The sequence below is a fragment of the Carassius carassius genome, chromosome 15 (assembly GCF_963082965.1).
Source record: "Carassius carassius chromosome 15, fCarCar2.1, whole genome shotgun sequence".
NCBI lineage: Eukaryota > Metazoa > Chordata > Actinopteri > Cypriniformes > Cyprinidae > Carassius > Carassius carassius.
In genome coordinates, this window is record NC_081769.1 from 10,672,437 (window position 1) to 10,690,431 (window position 17,995).

The 17,995-nt window shown below is 39.2% G+C and overlaps 1 protein-coding gene across 6 annotated transcripts in view; it reads left to right on the top strand.

Annotated features, from left to right (window-relative positions):
- Window positions 1–6,305, top strand: part of triob (trio Rho guanine nucleotide exchange factor b) — a 181,439-nt gene extending 175,134 nt beyond the window's left edge. For 4 of the 6 annotated variants that reach the window (XM_059567328.1, XM_059567330.1, XM_059567332.1 and 1 more), the window contains 6 exons: window positions 65–230; window positions 1,563–1,684; window positions 1,759–1,831; window positions 1,944–2,144; window positions 2,262–2,400; window positions 3,889–6,305. In XM_059567328.1, the coding sequence (XP_059423311.1) occupies window positions 65–230; window positions 1,563–1,684; window positions 1,759–1,831; window positions 1,944–2,144; window positions 2,262–2,400; window positions 3,889–4,434 (1,247 nt within the window). In that variant the 3' untranslated portion in view covers window positions 4,435–6,305. The remainder of the gene's footprint in view (window positions 1–64; window positions 231–1,562; window positions 1,685–1,758; window positions 1,832–1,943; window positions 2,145–2,261; window positions 2,401–3,888) is intronic. The other 2 variants (XM_059567329.1, XM_059567331.1) reach the window with 1 other exon arrangement.
- The last annotated feature ends 11,690 nt before the right edge of the window (window positions 6,306–17,995 follow it).

Consider the following 17,995-nt stretch of genomic DNA (forward strand, 5'->3'; position numbering starts at 1 on the left):
ATTAAATTGTTCATGTGTCATAATGAAACAGACAAATGACTTTAAGTTTCTGATTTGCTGGCAGCAGTTCCCCCAGAGTTTGTGGTCCCCCTGATTGAGGTCGTGTGTGACAGGGGCGACAGTGTAACCCTCCGCTGTAAGATCTGTGGGCAGCCCAAAGCCTCGGTCTGTTGGAGAGGGCCTGACCAGAGCACTCTCAGCAATGGTGGAAGATACACACTCACACACAGGTAAAACCACTACACAGACATCATTTTATATGTCACGAACCTATACAGACTGCAGGGGGCACTTTTGGTTTATGGTTTTCGATCCAGTCTATTGCGAAAGATGTACAGTCATTTTGCTAGTTTCATAACTGTTTACTAAAAGAAACATTTTCCATGCTAAATATTTCTGTGAAATTGTCTCCATGTTGTTCAAATTTGGCTATATGAATGAACAAATTAATTAAGTTTTACCATTTGTCATGCTGTGAACTTAATCTCTCATTTTTGCACAATATCTGATTTCCAATTATCTAATTATGTTTTAGAATTGTAAAAATAAATGGCTAAACAAGGAAGAAAAAAAATGGCACAACATAAAAAATATTTATGCCATTTTCTCACCAGAAGTACTGTTTTTAACGTGGCTATTGATAAAGATCCAAATTGCTTTAAAACTTTACCTTTAGTGAGAAAGTATGAATTTTTTTGTGACCTTGTTACATGTTACATGTACTTACTATTATAATAACAACAATAAATTATGCATAATTACATGCAAGTAACCCTAAACCACATGTGGTTAATTAATATTACACAGTACTTAGATGTATAACTACACTGTAACAAGGACACCTTAAAATAACTTGTAAGCATGTTTGATTTTTGTGGTTGAGCACCCTTATCATGCTTTTTTTCCATCTGCTGGATATGCATACTTTGTTACATTTTTGCTGAAAATGTAAATGCTGTCAAAATTGAAGTAAAACAAAAAGTCTAAATTATTTAATGAAAATACTTATTGGTTAAATATATATATATATATAGCATAGTGTAAATAAAAATTGGTTTAAAAAATACTATATATAGCATAGTGTAAATAAAAATTTTACAAATGTATGAAGTAAAAATCTAAAAATATATGATAAAAATATTTAGCAAAAATAAAGTAAAACATGCATTTACAGAATCCATTTATGTGAGCTAGTTATTTCCACGGGCACCTCGTAATTTCCACTAGGGGTTTATTTTCTGGTAATGACTAACTGATTTTACATTACATGATTACCAAATAAATTAATACATGTACATTGAATATTGATGTAACTTAAAATTTCATTTTAATTAATTCAATTATTTTATTTTGTAAAAAACATTTAATTTGCTTCTGAGATCAAATTGGCTTGTAACAACAGACATTATACAGCAATATTTGTCCTTTGAATAGAGCAGTTGACCATTTCAGAATATTCTAGACTAAAAGAACATGTTTTTAATAGACTATGTTGTGCATTTTTGATTTTATGCATTACAATTTATAAATTTTGCCACCTAATTGTTTAATGTTTTGTTCAGTGAGACAGGGGAAGTGACCCTTCGTATCTCACCTGCCTCTCTGGACGACAGCGGCACCTATACCTGCATCGCCTCTAATGATGTGGGCTCAGTGACATCATCAGCCTACCTCAGGGTGCTTGGTCAGTTGATTTTCAGCTAACACTGCCTAAAACAAAAAGTTTGAATGGAAGTTGATTCGCCGATGTTGTTGTAGGCACTTCTTGTGACGGGATCCTCTGGAAGGAAAACTTTGAGTCCCACTACACTGAAGTTATGGAACTGGGGAGGTATTGCGCAAATGAAATGTTTTGACATACTATTAAACAAATAATCTATCTATCTCTATACACACAGCTAACATTATAAACCAGCTTATGTTTGTTTTCTGTCGGTCTGTAGAGGCAGGTTTGCCGTCACTAAGTGGTGTGAGCAAAGAGGAAGCAGGCGATCAGTGGCCGCTAAGCTAGTAAATAAGAAGCTAATGCGTCGAGAGCAGGTGGTTCAAGAGCTGGGTGTCCTTCAGTGTCTTCAGCATCCTCACCTGGTGGGCCTGCTGGACACCTACGAGACCCCAGCCAGTTATGTTCTCATCCTGGCGATGTACGTGGACTTCTCTACTTTATCTTCTCACACATAAAGGCAACATCATCATAATATCATCAGTTCATTTAAGATGTTTTAGTTAACACATTTTGTTTCTCTTTTTTTGCACATCAGCGCGGATCAAGGTCGTCTCCTGGACTATATTGTTAGCTGGGGGAACCTGACAGAAGAAAAGGTGTCTCTTTACCTACGGGATATTCTAGAAGCTTTACACTACCTTCACACGTGTAGGATTGCTCATCTTGACTTGAAGGTGGGCCTTTTTCATAGAATTATTCTTAATAAATTAGTAGATCATTTGTGGAAGTAAGACACCCAAATGGCATGCATATGTTGGTTCTCAACTAGTGGACTTGAACCTACTAGTCAGCCTCAGCACATTTCCAAAAAAGGCACAAAAAGGCTTAAAATGATCATATTTAAAACAAAACAAGCTATAAAATACACTGAAAAAGGTAATTTACCAATTTACACTCGAAAATTGCTCAGAAATAACATGAAGTTTTAAATATAATGACTGACTGAAGTAGTGTTGTCTCGTATTTACAACTTAAAATGTTTTATACAGTGTAAACGAATAGACCTAAAAGTGAGGGCATTTGTCTTATTTTAATGCATTCACTTACTAACTGTCAGATTTATTTAAGAAACTTGAATGTTTTAAAAGACTTTGAAGAATGTTGGGGAAATCATGCACATTTTTATGATAAAAGATGTATTTATTTATTTTTCAGCTATCAATTTTTTTAGAAATTGCTATTTTGTGAATTAAAAGCCTTACCCTGTACGATTGGAAATACAGTGTAAAATCATTAGTCAAAAATTGTTAATTCATTTTCTGAATTTTTCATTTCAGTTCTTGAATTTAGTTATTTACATTTTAAAAACTTGTATTTATTTTACATTTACATTTATTCATTTAGCAGACCCTTTCATCCAAATGAGCAATGCAAATAATTCATCTAAAGAAGATGAGAAGTGCTAACAATGCAGAGTTGTCCAGAATAGCAAAGACTAGAACAGGGAAGGTTTTCTAAGAGTAAGCAGGATGCAGTAAAGTTCTCATGTAACTCAAAACAAAAGAGAAACGCCCATGACTCAAACTGAAACTAATGCAGGACAGCAAAAGTGAAAAGTTAAATAATGGTAATAATCTTTTTTTTTTCTTTTTTTATATATATAAATATTTGATCCTGGTGACAGCTATCATTTTAAATATAAACAGTAACACAAGTAAATCCTTCTCAATAGAAACTATTATTTTAAACAATAGAAACATGGTATTAAGCAAAAAGGAATCCAACAATTTAATATAAATCAATGCACTGATCAAACGACTAACAATATGATGCATCTATACAACACATAAAAAATCTAAATATAACTAATATATCAATAAGATATACTAGAATACTAGCTTGACTTCAGTCAAACAGTTCAGTTTTTTTCTATATTATATTTTTTTTCTGTATTATTATTATTTAATATATTGAGTAGCTCATTTTGTTTTGTCGTAATGGGCTTTGGAGTCAAAAAGGTTGAGATCCACTGATTTAGAATAAATATGCTGAGATATGCTGACATGAATACAGTATGCTGAGATGCCTCTATGGGATGTTAGAACAACATTCTGTAAATGTGTTTGCAATGTATAATATTTCAAATATATCTCATATTCTAAATTTTGAACCTGTCAAACCTGTTTGCTATCCCATACTTATATCCGTAATCTGTCTTTCAGCCAGAGAATGTATTAATTGAGCAAACATCAACCCAGCCTCTAGTCAAACTGACGGACTTTGGTGATGCGGCACATCTCTCCAACACCCCGTTCATCCACCCTCTGCTGGGCAGCCCTGAGTTCTCCGCCCCTGAGCTGGTGTTGGGTGAGCCCGCGGCTCTGGCGTCTGACCTCTGGAGTCTAGGCGTGCTGGCCTACGTGATGCTCAGCGGGGCATCCCCTTTCCTTGACGAGAGTGTCGAGGAGACCTGCCTCAACATCTGCCGCCTCGACTTCAGTTTCCCGGAGGACTACTTCCGCGGCGTGAGTCTGGCGGCCCGGGACTTGGTATGCGTCCTTCTTCAAGGCGAGCCACGCAGACGTCCCTCTGCACAGGTTTGCTTGCGTGAGCAGCCATGGCTGCAGCCCAATGCAGCCTCTGGAGCAGCTCGCCTCGACACTTCCAGACTCATCTCTTTTATAGAGCGGAGGAAACATCAGAACGACCTGCGACCGGTGGCCAGTTTCCGAGCATTCCTGCGTAGTCGCCTGCTCAGCCAGAGCTGAGAGAAACGTAGAGTGCAAATCTTGTAGGATATTAAGGAAAGTATAGGTTGCTGATATATGCTGAAATCTCATCCTGCTTTTTGAGTCATTCTGAAATGGTTCTGGGTCTCTGTTACTGTAACTGCTGCTGACAAATCTCTGAAGTCCCCTTACCCTTCAAAAATCATTTCTGATACATGCACATGTTCTCTATTTGAATGGGCGAAACTTACAAGAAAAAAAAAAGTGAATTAAGAAGTTTTTTTTTCCCCCTGACCCAAAAAGGTTTAGCTTCATGTTCGAACAGTATTTTTTTTTAAAAAGAAAAAAAAAAGTTAATTAATATGTTTTTTTTTCCCCCTGACCCAGAAAGGTTTAGCCTCGTGTTCAAACAGTATTTTAATCAGGTTGTTTCAGTGGAGTACTGTTATCTGAATAGCTATATTCAGGAAAGATTACATTTTCTACAAACCATGTATAGAAGCACAGTAAAGATGGTATCTTTATCCTGAACGTTTTGGAGAAAAAGAAAAAAAAAATCTTTAAAAAAATTATTTAAAGATTTAAAGGGAAGTAAAATAGTTTACGCTATGGCATTCATCTCAAGTTCCATGTTTGATAAACATACAGTCATGTTGGAATGAATTAAAACATATGAAACAACTTTTTAACAGCTCTTTCAGACAAGAAGTAAAAGATACTGTAAGCTTTTGATTTTAACTTGCATCTGACTAGCAGCCCTATGTTGTAAATAAACTGGACCTGCCTTTGTTCGTGTCCATTTGCAGTGTTTTAAATGCTTTATCATTGGCTGCTCATGACTTTCAACTGACCAGATAGAATACAAGCTGGAAAGCCGGCGAAGGCAGGAAGTGTCTGCAACCACAGCAAATGTGTACTCTCTGTAACTTGTTGAAATGTGCGATGTCAGGGCTTTAATATTTTGCAGCTATTTGTGTAATTTGTGATTTGTGTAAATCAACATTGTTATGTACATGTGAGTTGAGATATGTGTCCATGGCTCTTTTGCTGAGATTTCTGTGTTCAGTATTATTTCGTAAGCTTAAGCCTCATTGGTGAAAAATAATGTGTCTTTTTTCACACTTTCATTATGAATGTAGTTATTTTTATCGTTATACCAAAGTTACTCCTCATGTACCTTCTTCTTCTCCCTGTTTGGTGGTTATAATTTTTAACAATAAGTTATGAATGCAGTTCTGACTCCTGTCTGGAGTCTGGAGTTTACTTATATTGATTGTTGTTTTATTTATTGTGTCTTGATCGGTTTTTGTTAATCGAATTGAAGTAGCGCTTCATGTTGTCAGATTATTAGGAATTTTAATTTCCATATCTGCTCATTGTAGCAGTTGTCTGTTAATGTAAGTTTGCATGACTAAATGACAAGAGTTATTCTTTGTTTTAAGTTCACGTTGTTTTAAATACAATGAGATGAATCGTTCCCCATGTACTGTTTCTGCTGTACAGGGAGAAAGTGTACAGTGAATTGCCTCCAAATTGTGGGTTGAAGTTTAAGAGGCAAGTTGCAGTTCTCTAATATTCCAAAATAACAACTTGCCACTAAAACCTAGTTGCAATTATTGCTGCATATAAAGGAGGTAAATAACATGCTCAGTCAGTAATGTTAGTATATTTTTCATGTTTTATTTAAGTTAGATTCTCATAATGTATAGATGTACAGACACCATAAAATGGACGTAGCGACACCCTGCTTTTTTACATAATGTCATTTTGAATGTTTTTGACTCAATATTAATATTGCATGTATATTTCTTTGTACAGAAACCATACATGTTTGCACATTCTGTGCTGTACATAAGTTACTTTACCCTCAGTTGTTTTTGAGATTAAACATCTGAAACATTTTATTCGTACAGCTAGTCTCCAGTGTCTTTGTCTGTGAAGTGTGTCTGGGATTGGAAGAATGTTATGGTACAGCAGGTTTATCTGATTTGAGCATAAGTATTTTTACATATTTCCTGTCTGTGTCTCGAGGCCTCACCCAGAACGTGTGAGAACTGCATCTGTGGGTGCTGTCGGGTGATCTTGGTAAGATCCCAAAACAAATAAATGACTATTTCAGATCACGCTGATCTTATCGCAGTGGTGAATTCATTTGAGTGAATTGTTTTGCAGAGCAAAAAGAATATTAAGAATTCATATGTGCACATTGATTTCCTTGCTTTTAACCAATCAGGCAATCTAGCCTAATACACTTGCACGGTCATTTTTTTTTTTTTTTTCTTTTTTTTTCTTTTTTTTTCTTTTTTTTTTATGCATGCTGGTGTCCGGTTTCCTATTAATTACAAAATTGCAGTTAATTGAGAAGTATACAGCTAAGGTATCTGTGTGCGTGTTTTCTTGTGACCATGTAGGCATACCTGGTTTTTGTATGCCTTTACAGGAAGGTTTGTGACTGTTTTTTGCACTTGCAGCATCTTTGGTTGTTTGTCTGATAGTGTGAATATAACAGCTTTGTGTTATATATTTTTTTTATGACGAGTGAGAAGTTTGGTGTCGAGTTTGAACTGTTGCTAATGTTGTTCTGCAATCACCCACACATACAGTTTGTTCCTCTTGAGAAACGCAGTGTGCCTCACACTTTGACGTTGAAATAATTCTATTTAGTGGCCCAGCCCAGACTTTGTGGTGTAAAATAACCAACCGAGTAAAACTAAATGATCTCTATAAACCTTTCATACTGAAAAGAAAACTTTAAATTTAATCTTACATAAGTATAAATCAAAATTCCCCCTCTCAAGTTGCTTTCTAAGAAACTGTCAAAACAGTTTCCATGACTCATCTTTGTATTTTGCAAGTTTTTGGTTTGAAATAAGCTGTCTGTTGATACGGTCTTTATAATGGAGTATTTAGACATCAGTGACTCTTAGCAATTAAAAAAATCTTGTAGCTTTACCACCAGGAGGCACACTTTAATTAGATCAAGAAGTCTAATAATTCAAGTGGACTAATAATTCTGCAAGTAAGTGCATGAGAATCTTATCAGAATGCTATATTTTTGGTTTCTAAATGTGGTCATGATTTGATCAGATACTTTCATACTGATTGTTTATACTGCTAAGATACCATATAAAGTTCTCAGTTGTCTGATGCAGCATAGAAACAAAACGGTCCTAGGGTTAGTTTATCTTGACGCAAAGAATATTTCAGATTCATCAATGCTTAAAAGGTAAGAGTGTTTCTTGTGGTCTTAATGAATTATATTACTGTGCAAAATATTGGAACAATTACAATGTAGTTAGAAATTTTTTTTTTTATATATATATGTTTTTATTTAACAAAAGTATATTTTAATCCTTGTTGTTTGTCAACATAGTCATTAGCTATTACATAGTCACACTGCCTGCAAATTAAACACAATTAAATGTTTTTGCAACATTTGAACTAAGTGAAGTTTCAAACCAACTTGTTAATGAGTGAAAATATCTCAGGCTGGATGGAGTTATTTAAATAAATGTCAAATCACTCAAGCAAACTTCCTTAGTTTTCTTGCATACACACACACAAAAAAAGAAAGAAATTCTAAAATCTCTTTCCTCAAGAGGCAAGATTTGCAAAAGTGTGTTTCATTTCAATTCAAAAGAATTGCATAGTAATTACTTAAAGAACATGTTTGCCTGTTGTTATTAGAACACTTCAAATATCTGGCATACTAATGTCATATTTTAAATGTTATAATTTGATAGTATTTTGTACATCATTCACTTAAAATGACAAACATTTAACATAATAAGCAGAACTATATATTTATAACTAACTAATCAGTGCCAAATTATATAACAAAGAAATACCGTGATATGATTTGTGTTATGCAGTCTGCTTTTAATAAAATTGCAAAACAGTCTACTGACTTAAATATTTTTTGCATCCAGTAGATAGATTAAGAATAAAAATGCATCCTTTGAGTAATAGTGAAAAGACTGTGATGTACTTAATATTGATGTATTCAATGTGCCATGTAGATTTGCTAACATAGATTATATGGAAATTGTGGAATAAAAGGAAGACTTTATTCTGACTTTAGTGCTGGTTTCATCTTTTTTTTTTATCTGCTATAGTACAGAAGACCTAAAGGAGGCGACACCTACATAAACAATTGCCTGTGCTGAAGCTTTTCGATTGAAAAGTGCTTACTATACTTCAGCTGCAAAGAACTGCAAAGTCTTGCTAATGAAAAAGTGTTTACAGTTTAATGTTTCTGGTACCTTGCTTTTCTACTGTTTGCAAACCGAACTGTTTGTTTATGATTTTTTTTTCTTCTTCAGTATAGTAAATGTTTAATAAAGTAATTTCTAATAAAATGATCAATCTATTCATTTTCTGTTAAATTAACACATTTCATTGTCTTTATCTTTGATGCCGTCTGACCATTCTCAGTCCTTGCATGGGCCCATGGAAAGAAGTATGAACATTAAGCCTTTTAGTCTGCTCACAAACTTCTTCATTATTAAGTTTATTATTGCATTCACACATTATATAGTTGCATTGCAAAGGGGTGGTGTTTTAGTTTATCAAATGAGATATGGATTGCATATGTGTTGAGTATGAGATAAAACAACAAATTAGCTGAGGTAAGCATATAGTCAGCAAATACTGGACATATAAGGAATAATATTGGCACTGAACACTTCATCTTTCAGTAAAGGACAAACTAAACCCAGCAACCTGGGCCCACAATGGTCCCCCACCATTCTTCACCGATTCAACTCTATGTATCATATGTGCATGCAGGTATACATTGAGGTAAGGAGATAAAAAAAAACTAAAGAATAGAGAGAGAGAGAACACAGATGGGAGGAGGGAGAAAAACATGGGGAAATAAAGGGAGGACAGGAGTAAGAGAGAACATAAAAATACTCACACTCAAACAATAATTGGTGGAAGGGAGGGTGAGCGTGATTTCACCAAGTACAACATGTTCCTGGATCAACATCCTTGTTGATCCTGGAACAACATTCAAATCAACCGATCAGAATTGAGATATATAACTTTTAAGGAAATATCTCTTTTAGGCTTAAAATCAGGGTTAGGCGCTTCTCCACCATTGTTAATCAGCTATAATTTCCCAGCTGATTTTAGGAATAAATTATGGGTAGGGTTAGGTTTAGGGGTAGGGATTGGGTTAAGTCAAAATTTTTGGACAATAACGTTGATCCAGGATCATCAAAAGATGTTGATCCAGGAACATGTCTTACTTGGCAAAATCGCAGCGACCGGAAGGCAGCGAGAAAGAAGGGAGGGTGAATTGCAAAGAGGCAAACTCACAGAAATATCTGATAGAGATTGTGATATAATCTAACAGTTCCCCCATTTGTTTATATAATAAACAGCATAAAGCATCTCTACCCAATTGGCCTAATAATTTTAGTATTATTCTTACAAGTTCTAGTTTCCTCCACATAATTCTCTATCAAAACATAATATATTAGACTGCAAACAAATGTAAATGATTTGCATTGCATTGTTCACATCTTTGGTTTCTAAAAAATACCTCTCTATCCCCAAATGGGTATGCTTAATGTATGAACTTAACCAGAACAGTCAGATTCACCTGGATGTCTGTTGGGTTGAGGACTTAATACAGCTCTCAGGCTTTTAATGCCAGGTGGACTTCTAGAGTTGGTCCAATTTTCAACTCATGTCATTTGTGCTACACTTTTAATTTTAGCTTTGTTATCAATAATTCTAGTGTGAAAATCAAGTTAATCTTACAAATTAACTTTTAAAGTATATATATCAATGCTATAGACCTATGCAGAAACTCGAGTCAACTAGAACAACAACATTATCAGTAATGTCAAACAAATACAAAAAAAAAATAAAAATCTTCTGAGAAATCTAAACCACATCATAATCTCTTTATTCCATGCTGTATCAGAATGAGGTCAGGACCAGGATGATTTAATCAGTCTCTTTTTCCTGCTAAGAGTTGCTCCTCAATATTTCCTTGTTTCCGGCAGGATCTTCATCAGTTGGAGCAAACAGCGGGCTTTTAAGCCACCAGTTGAGTTTGCTCATTCTCCTCGCTGGTCCCCCTAAGGGACTCTTCTGCTCCTGCCAGGGTTATATGCATGCCTGGTGTAAACTCAGGATGTTCCTCCTTTCAATGATGTTAAACAACACCAAAGCCATGTATCTCGCTGTCACTCGGACAGTCCAGATTATTGGAGTAAACCATCCTTGATATCAGAAGAACTTCCTATAGCTGTGATAGGAGATCTCAAAAGGCTTTTCTTAGAAACAATACGTTTACTCATCACCCAAACGGTCAGTTTTATGGATTGCAAAAGAAGCAAACTCACAGAAATATCTGATAGAGATCATTATATAATCTAACATTTTCCAAACCACTTTTCCAAAATCAGGGAAAAACCCATCCGATGGACACTTTACTATCTCATGAAGCAACAGAAAGTGACACTGAAAGACAATGCAAACATTGCAGATGTAACTTTTGTATTGTCTTAACATACTTTTAAGACACAAAGTTCTATATCAAATACAGTTCTGTACTCTTACAGTTCACAATTTCCAAATGCAACTCATCTAGCGACTGTGTCCTTATGCCTGAAACATGGTTCTCTTCATCGATTATTTGGAATTAGTTAAGTTGCGAAAGCTAAAATAGAGGAAGTAGCTGGAAATATGTCTAAGACAAATAGTGTATATGTCTTTCTTTCTTTCTTTTAGGGGAAGTCGTGGCCTAGTGGTTAGAGAGTTTGCCTCCTAACCCTAGGGTTGTGGGTTCGAGTCTTGGGCCGGCAATACCATGACTTAGGTGCCTTTGAGCAAGGCACCGAACCCCCAAATGCTTCCTGGGTGCCACAGCATAAATGGCTGCCCACTGCTCTGGGTGTGTGTGTTCACTGCTGTGTGTGTGCATTTTGGATGGGTTAAATGCAGAGCATGAATTCTGAGTATGGGTCACCATACTTGTCTGTATGTCATGTCACTCCTACTTGTTTCTTTTTCTTAGTTGTTGAACTTTGATTATACCTTTTTTTTATTGATATAAGATTTTGTTTGATGTATCCCTATTTACCTGATTGCCCATGTTCCAGAGTAATGTTTTATTTATTTTTTATTATTATTTAATAAAACACTTTGCAAATTTACAAATTTATAGTCTTCTTGTTGCACTAGACCCTGACATTGTTGAAAACAAAAACTAAAAAATTTGCATAGGATGCTTCTATGTTTCCTGCTTAAGCTTTTCAGGCTTCCTCTGTCTGTAATTTTCCATATAACCCTTAAATGTACCACAGCCACTAAAAGCTTTTATTTATATAGCACATTTAAAAGCAACTGTGGTTGACCAAAGTGCTTAACAATGTCAGAGGAAAAAAACAACAACAAAGAAACAAAACAAATTCAGTAAAAACATCACAAGTCTCAGCTCAACTCGCAATAAAAGCCAAGGAATACAGTGTCTTAAGTAACAACTTAAAAATTCCATCAGTCTGAGCAGTTCTTATGTGTACAGGTAAACTATTCCACAAATAAGGTGCCACCACTGAAAAAGCTCGGTCACCTTTTTTTTAACCTGGCTATTGAAACATCGAGGAGCACCTGATTGACCGACCTCAGTGCTCTAACAGGAGTGTGGACATTTAAAAGTACTGATAAATAAGCATGTGCTAACCCATTTAAAATCATAAAAACAAACAATAATATATTGAAATCAGTCAATATATTTAGCTTCGCTAAATGCATTTAAATCTAAATAGAAAGATGTAAAGGCAGAGACCTTAAGATGTAAACATTTTTTTTTTAGATTGTAAAAATAATTGCAAATAATTCGAAGTGTTATTTTTAGTTTTCTGTGTTATTTGTCTATGTTTTTGTATTATGTTTTATATGCTGCTGCCTGTTTTGGCCAGGTCACCCTTGCAAAAGAGGTTTTTAATCTCAATGGGATTCTCCTGGGTAAATAAAAGGTTAAATAAAAATAAAATAAAATAAAAATAATTATAAGTAATCTCTTTTTTATGATTTTGTTTTTATTTTAATATCTGTATAATAACCCTTCAACCCACAGACCACTAAAAAAGCAGGTCAGGTAAAACCCATTGGGGGTCTCACCAGCTAGACATTGCATGAATTACATATCAGGAATTTTAAAGGTATAGTTCACCCAAAATTTTTATGTTTATCTGCTTACCCCCAGGGCATCCAAGATGTAGGTGACTTTCTTCAATAGAACACAAATTATGATTTTTAGCTTCGTTGCAGTCTCTTTGTATAATGCATGGCAAATGGTAACAGAATATATGAGAGAGAGAGAAAAACATGCACAGATTAAACTTTACAGCTTGGGATAATACACTGATGTGTAAAGATACCAAAACGATCACTCTGTGCAAGAAACTGAACAGTATGTATGTTTTGTTTTTTTTACCACTGATTCACACAATGTCCAAACTGTCAGAACTCTTGTGAATGTGCTTGAACGTGCAGCAAAGCATGTGATGCATTCTTCTTCTTCTTCTTGCATTATGGAGGATCACAGACTCATGAGTGCATTACCGCCACCTATCTCTCAAATGGACCATTGACACCCCTAATTGAGATTGTAGATAGAGTGTCTATCTAATTTTCATTTTTGGGTGAACTATCCCTTTAAGGTATGCTAAATGGATTGGCTGGTGTAAATAAATAAATAAATATTAATTATTCAAGTGAAGAACGTCTCGGTTACGTACGTAACCCTCGTTCCCTGATGGAGGAAACGGAGATGTAATGTCGAACGACATATGGGGTCTCACTTGGGAGGCCAATCATCTCTGAATTTAAGAGAAAACGCCAATGAAAATTGGCTAGTGGATTAACACACCTGAGCCACTCCCCGTGCCACGGGTATAAATAGGGCGACAGGTGCATCCACTCATTAGGTTTTACGCTGAGGAGCCGAGAACGTGTCCCGGCAACAGCGAACGGTTCAAGGTTGTGGCATGGGGACATAACGTCTCCGTTCCCTCCATCAGGGAACGAGGGTTACGTACATAACCGAGACGTTCCCTATCTGTCGGTCACTACGAGTTATGTCGAACGACATATGGGGTCCTATGGAAAACGCCACAACCTGAACACCATCACAACCCTGTGGCGCTGCAATTGTCGACAAGCCCTGGCGTGCCACAAAAGCTACGCTTAAGGTCGTAACCTTCCCAAAGCCCCAGCGCAAATTCACTGACCTTGGTACCGAAGGGGCCAAAGGGTGAGTACATCGCTGCTGGAGAAGGCCACGCTGCTGTTCCGCCCACATAAAGTTAATGGAAGGGATTTCAACCTTCAGAGAAAGATTGCTTCAAATCTTCCCTATTTGTTCTTTCAGCTGGCAAGACAATGGGGAAGCGAGCCTAGGAAAAGGTCGCTACGGAGACCACATCCTACCCGTAGGGAGGTGACATGTGGATATACCGATATGGACTGACCCAGGGGGCAGTACTACATATGGAAGGGGTCTCTGAGGCAGGTCCTACCTTGGAGTAGGGATGGAACGGCTGCCAGAAGAGACTGACAGAACGGGTCTGCCAAGGGAAGACACGGGTTTGCCAAGAGGGAAACCTTACCGTGGAAGAATACACATATGGGATTACCCGTAGGGAACCAAGCCATATGAACACCTAGCCCAGTACAGTGGCTGACCGGAACTCCGGGCATGCTAACGCCAGTACTGGGCCTGGCGACAGACTGCTCCGCCAAGTCTGACTGCCGAGGGTGCTGGAAGATGCTCGACCAGGGTACGCCAACCGGGGAACTCTACTGGGAGAAGAAAGGCGCTCACATCCCCGTGTTAGGGGGAATGGCGCAGCAAGCGTGACACCCAGCCAGCCCTTCCCGCCAATTACCTGTTACCCAACACACGGGAAGAAACTGGCTCCACACGGAGGATGTAAAACCTCGCAAAGGTGTTAGGTGTCGCCCAGCCCGCAGCTCGACAGGAGGCACGGCTCGCCTTGGGAATGGTAAGCCAAGGCGATGGCTTCCACTATCCAGTGGGCCAACCTCTGCTTAGAGACAGCCTTCCCCTTCTGCTGACCGCCAAAGCAGACCAGGAGCTGCTCAGAGCTTCTGAAGCTCTGGGTGCGGTCCACGTATATGCAAAGCCCTCGTACGGGACACAGCGACGCCAAGGCTGGATCTGCCTCCTCCAAGGGCAGCGCTTGCAGGTTCACCACCTGGTCTCGGAAGGGAGTGGTGGGAACCTTGGGCACGTATCCAGGCCGGGGTCTCAGGACAACGTGAGAGTAGGCCGGTACGAACACAAGGCACTCTGCACTTACCGAAAATGCTTGGAGGTCCCCGACCCTCTTGATGGAAGTGAGCGCGATCAGGAGCGCTGTCTTGAGAGACAGGAACTTAAGCTCGACTGAATCCAGCGGCTCAAAGGGACCCCTCTGAAATCCGCCAGGACAATAGAGAGGTCCCAGGAGGGAATCAGGGGTGTCCTAGGAGGATGTAACCTTCTGGCACCCCTCAGGAACCTAACGATCAGGTCATGCCTCCCCAGGGACCGGCCGTCCACTGCATCGTGATGGGCTGCAATGGCAGCCACATACACTTTCAGGGTGGAGGGTGACAGCCCACGCTCCAACCTTTCTTGCAGGAAAGAAAGCACGACTCTGACCGGGCATCTCCGGGGGTCTTCTCCGTGAGAAGAACACCAATTCATGAACAGACTCCACTTCAGAGCATAGGCCTGCCTCGTAGAAGGGGCTCTAGCCTGAGTGATAGTGTCTACCACCGCTGGGGGCAGATCACTTAGGTCTGCCACGTCCCATCCAGAAGCCACACGTGGAGGTTCCAGAGATCTGGAAACGGGTGCCAAATGGTGCCAAGCCCCTGAGAGAGAAGGTCTCTCCTCAGGGGGATGCGCCAGGGAGGGGCTGTCACGAGGAGCATGAGTTCCAAAAACCAGGTCCGGGTGGGCCAATAAGGCGCAACCAACAGGACCTGTTCCTCGTCCTCCCTGACCTTGCACAGTGTCTGTGCGAGCAGGCTCACTGGGGGAAATGCATACTTGCGTAAAGCCCGAGGCCAGCTGTGTGCCAGTGCATCTGTGCCCAGGGGGGCCTGGGACAGGGAATAGTACAGCTGGCAGTGGGAGGACTCGTGGGAAGCAAACAGGTCTACCTGGGCTTCCCCGAATCGGGATGGAGTCGCCATTCCCCGGGGAAAGTGAGCTGTCGTGAGAGCGCGTCGGCTGCACGATTGAGCTCCCCCGGGATGTGGATAGCGCGCAGCGACTTGAGCCACGTCTGACTCCAGAGGAGGAGATGGCGGGCGAGTTGAGACATGCGACATGATCGTAGACCGCCCTGTCGGTTGATGTACGAAAAGCCGCAGTGTTGTCCGTGCGAACCAACACGTGCTTGTCCAGCAACAGTGGACGAAACCGTCGTAAAGCTAGATGCACTGCCAGCAACTCCAGACAGTTGATGTGCCAAAGCAGTCGAGGTCCTGTCCAGGACCCCGAAGCTGCCTGCCCGTTGCATGTCGTGCCCCAGCCCGAGTTGGAGGCATCTGTTGTGACAACAACGTGCCGGGACACTTGTTCTAAGGGCACGCCGGCCCGTAGAAAGGCAAGGTCCGACCAGGGGCTGAATAGGCGGCGACACATCGGTGTGATGGTGACACAATGTGTACCGCGGCGCCATGCCCATCTCTGGACTCGGGAGTGCAACCAGTGCTGAAGTGACTGAATGACCCGTTGGGACTGCCATAAGACAGCCCAGCAAAATCACCCAGCAGCCGCACAGGACAAACACTCCCTTATGAAAATTAACCATGGTTTTACTACAAATAAAACCAAAAAACCATGGTTACTATAGTTAAACCATGGTAACCACAAATTAACCATGGTTTTGCTAAATTAACCATAGTTTAACCATGGTATTTGTAGTAAATCTGTGGTTATACAAATGGTAGTCAACACGCCAAAAAACCATGGGTTACTACAGTTTTGCTATAATAAAACCATGGTTATTTTTTGTAAGGGCTGCGGAAGGGGTAAGAGGTCCGTGGGGCGTGGCCCGGCGGAGAAGCTCTCACTGTCACCTCCAAATCTCCCAGAGCACTAGCCGGCGGTCCTCTGCTCGTGACAGAGAAACCGGAACGGGTAGTGACAGAGGGGTCTGCTCCTTTCCCTTTAAGAAAGGAGAGACGCGATCACAGCGTTGCCATGGTCACACACGCAGTGCGTGCATGAACCATCCACTAACGCGCCTTCAGCATGCTGAATGCCCAGACACGGAAGACAACGAACGTGGCCGTTGTCAGAGAACAGGAAACGACCGCATCCAGAAGGACGCGGACGAAACGGCGTCTTTAAAAAGACGCGAATCGTCGGCGATTTGCTCTTTTAGGACATCTGCTCTCTTAGTTGAAGCGCCCAGGGGAATCGCTGAAAGGGACACAGCTGTTTGCGCCGTACCGCCAACCAGAACAGCTTCCCGACACAGCAGATGAATGGCTTTGTGGAGTATAACAGCTTTCATACAACCACTCGGCTCCGAAGCAAAAATCTAATGAGTGGATGCACCTGTCGCCCTATTTATACCCGTGGCACGGGGAGTGGCTCAGGTGTGTTAATCCACTAGCCAATTTTCATTGGCGTTTTCTCTTAAATTCAGAGATGATTGGCCTCCCAAGTGAGACCCCATATGTCGTTCGACATAACTCGTAGTGACCGACAGATAGGGAACTAAAATATTAATAATAAAATAATAATAATAATAATTCTAGTAATAAAATGTGCACAATACAAATAAGCAAGCCTTTAACTAAAATTATCCAAAAGCTAGTTTTCTTTGTTTTTGATGTGTTTGTGTTGAGTTTGGCTTTGAATAAATATTCTGGTACATGGCAACCCTTAAATTTGAAATTAAGTGTGAAATATATCTATGTGTACTATATAGTACATTTTATATCTAGATTAAACGCTGAAGAACCACAGTGTATTTTCAAAGTATTGTATTTTGGTGTTTGCTAGTGTGAAAAAAGGGGGGAAAAGTAAGCTAAAATCTGGCATCAAGGAAAATAATACATATTTATGTGTTTGTTTGTCTGTTTTTAGTATTTTCAGTCACTTCTGCAAACTTTTTTCTTCCTCCAGACTTCCAATACTTATACCACAATTACCACATGCCATAGATAATGTTGTTTACAATTGCTCATAAAGGCCTCCGGAGCTGAAACCTGGTTATGGTAAGAGGTGTTACATTTCCAACATGCACTAAGTAATTGACCAATCAGAGCAGACAAGGCTTTTTCAAAAGACAGGGCTTTAAAAAGAGAGGAACTAAAACAGTGTATATAAGTCAGAGGGTGAAAAGAGTCGCTGCAGCAATGTGTGAAAAAAAAAACAAGCTAAATTTAAATCACGTTCATGTATTGAACTTGTAAAGGAGTGTAATAAGAGCATGTTCAAATTTGCTTTGTAATGTACAATGTGCATTCCTAAACTGTGTAAATTAGGTTTGGGTTGTACTGGATTAACCTCAACCAATTTTGTCCTTAAGAAACGATAGATGTTTGCATA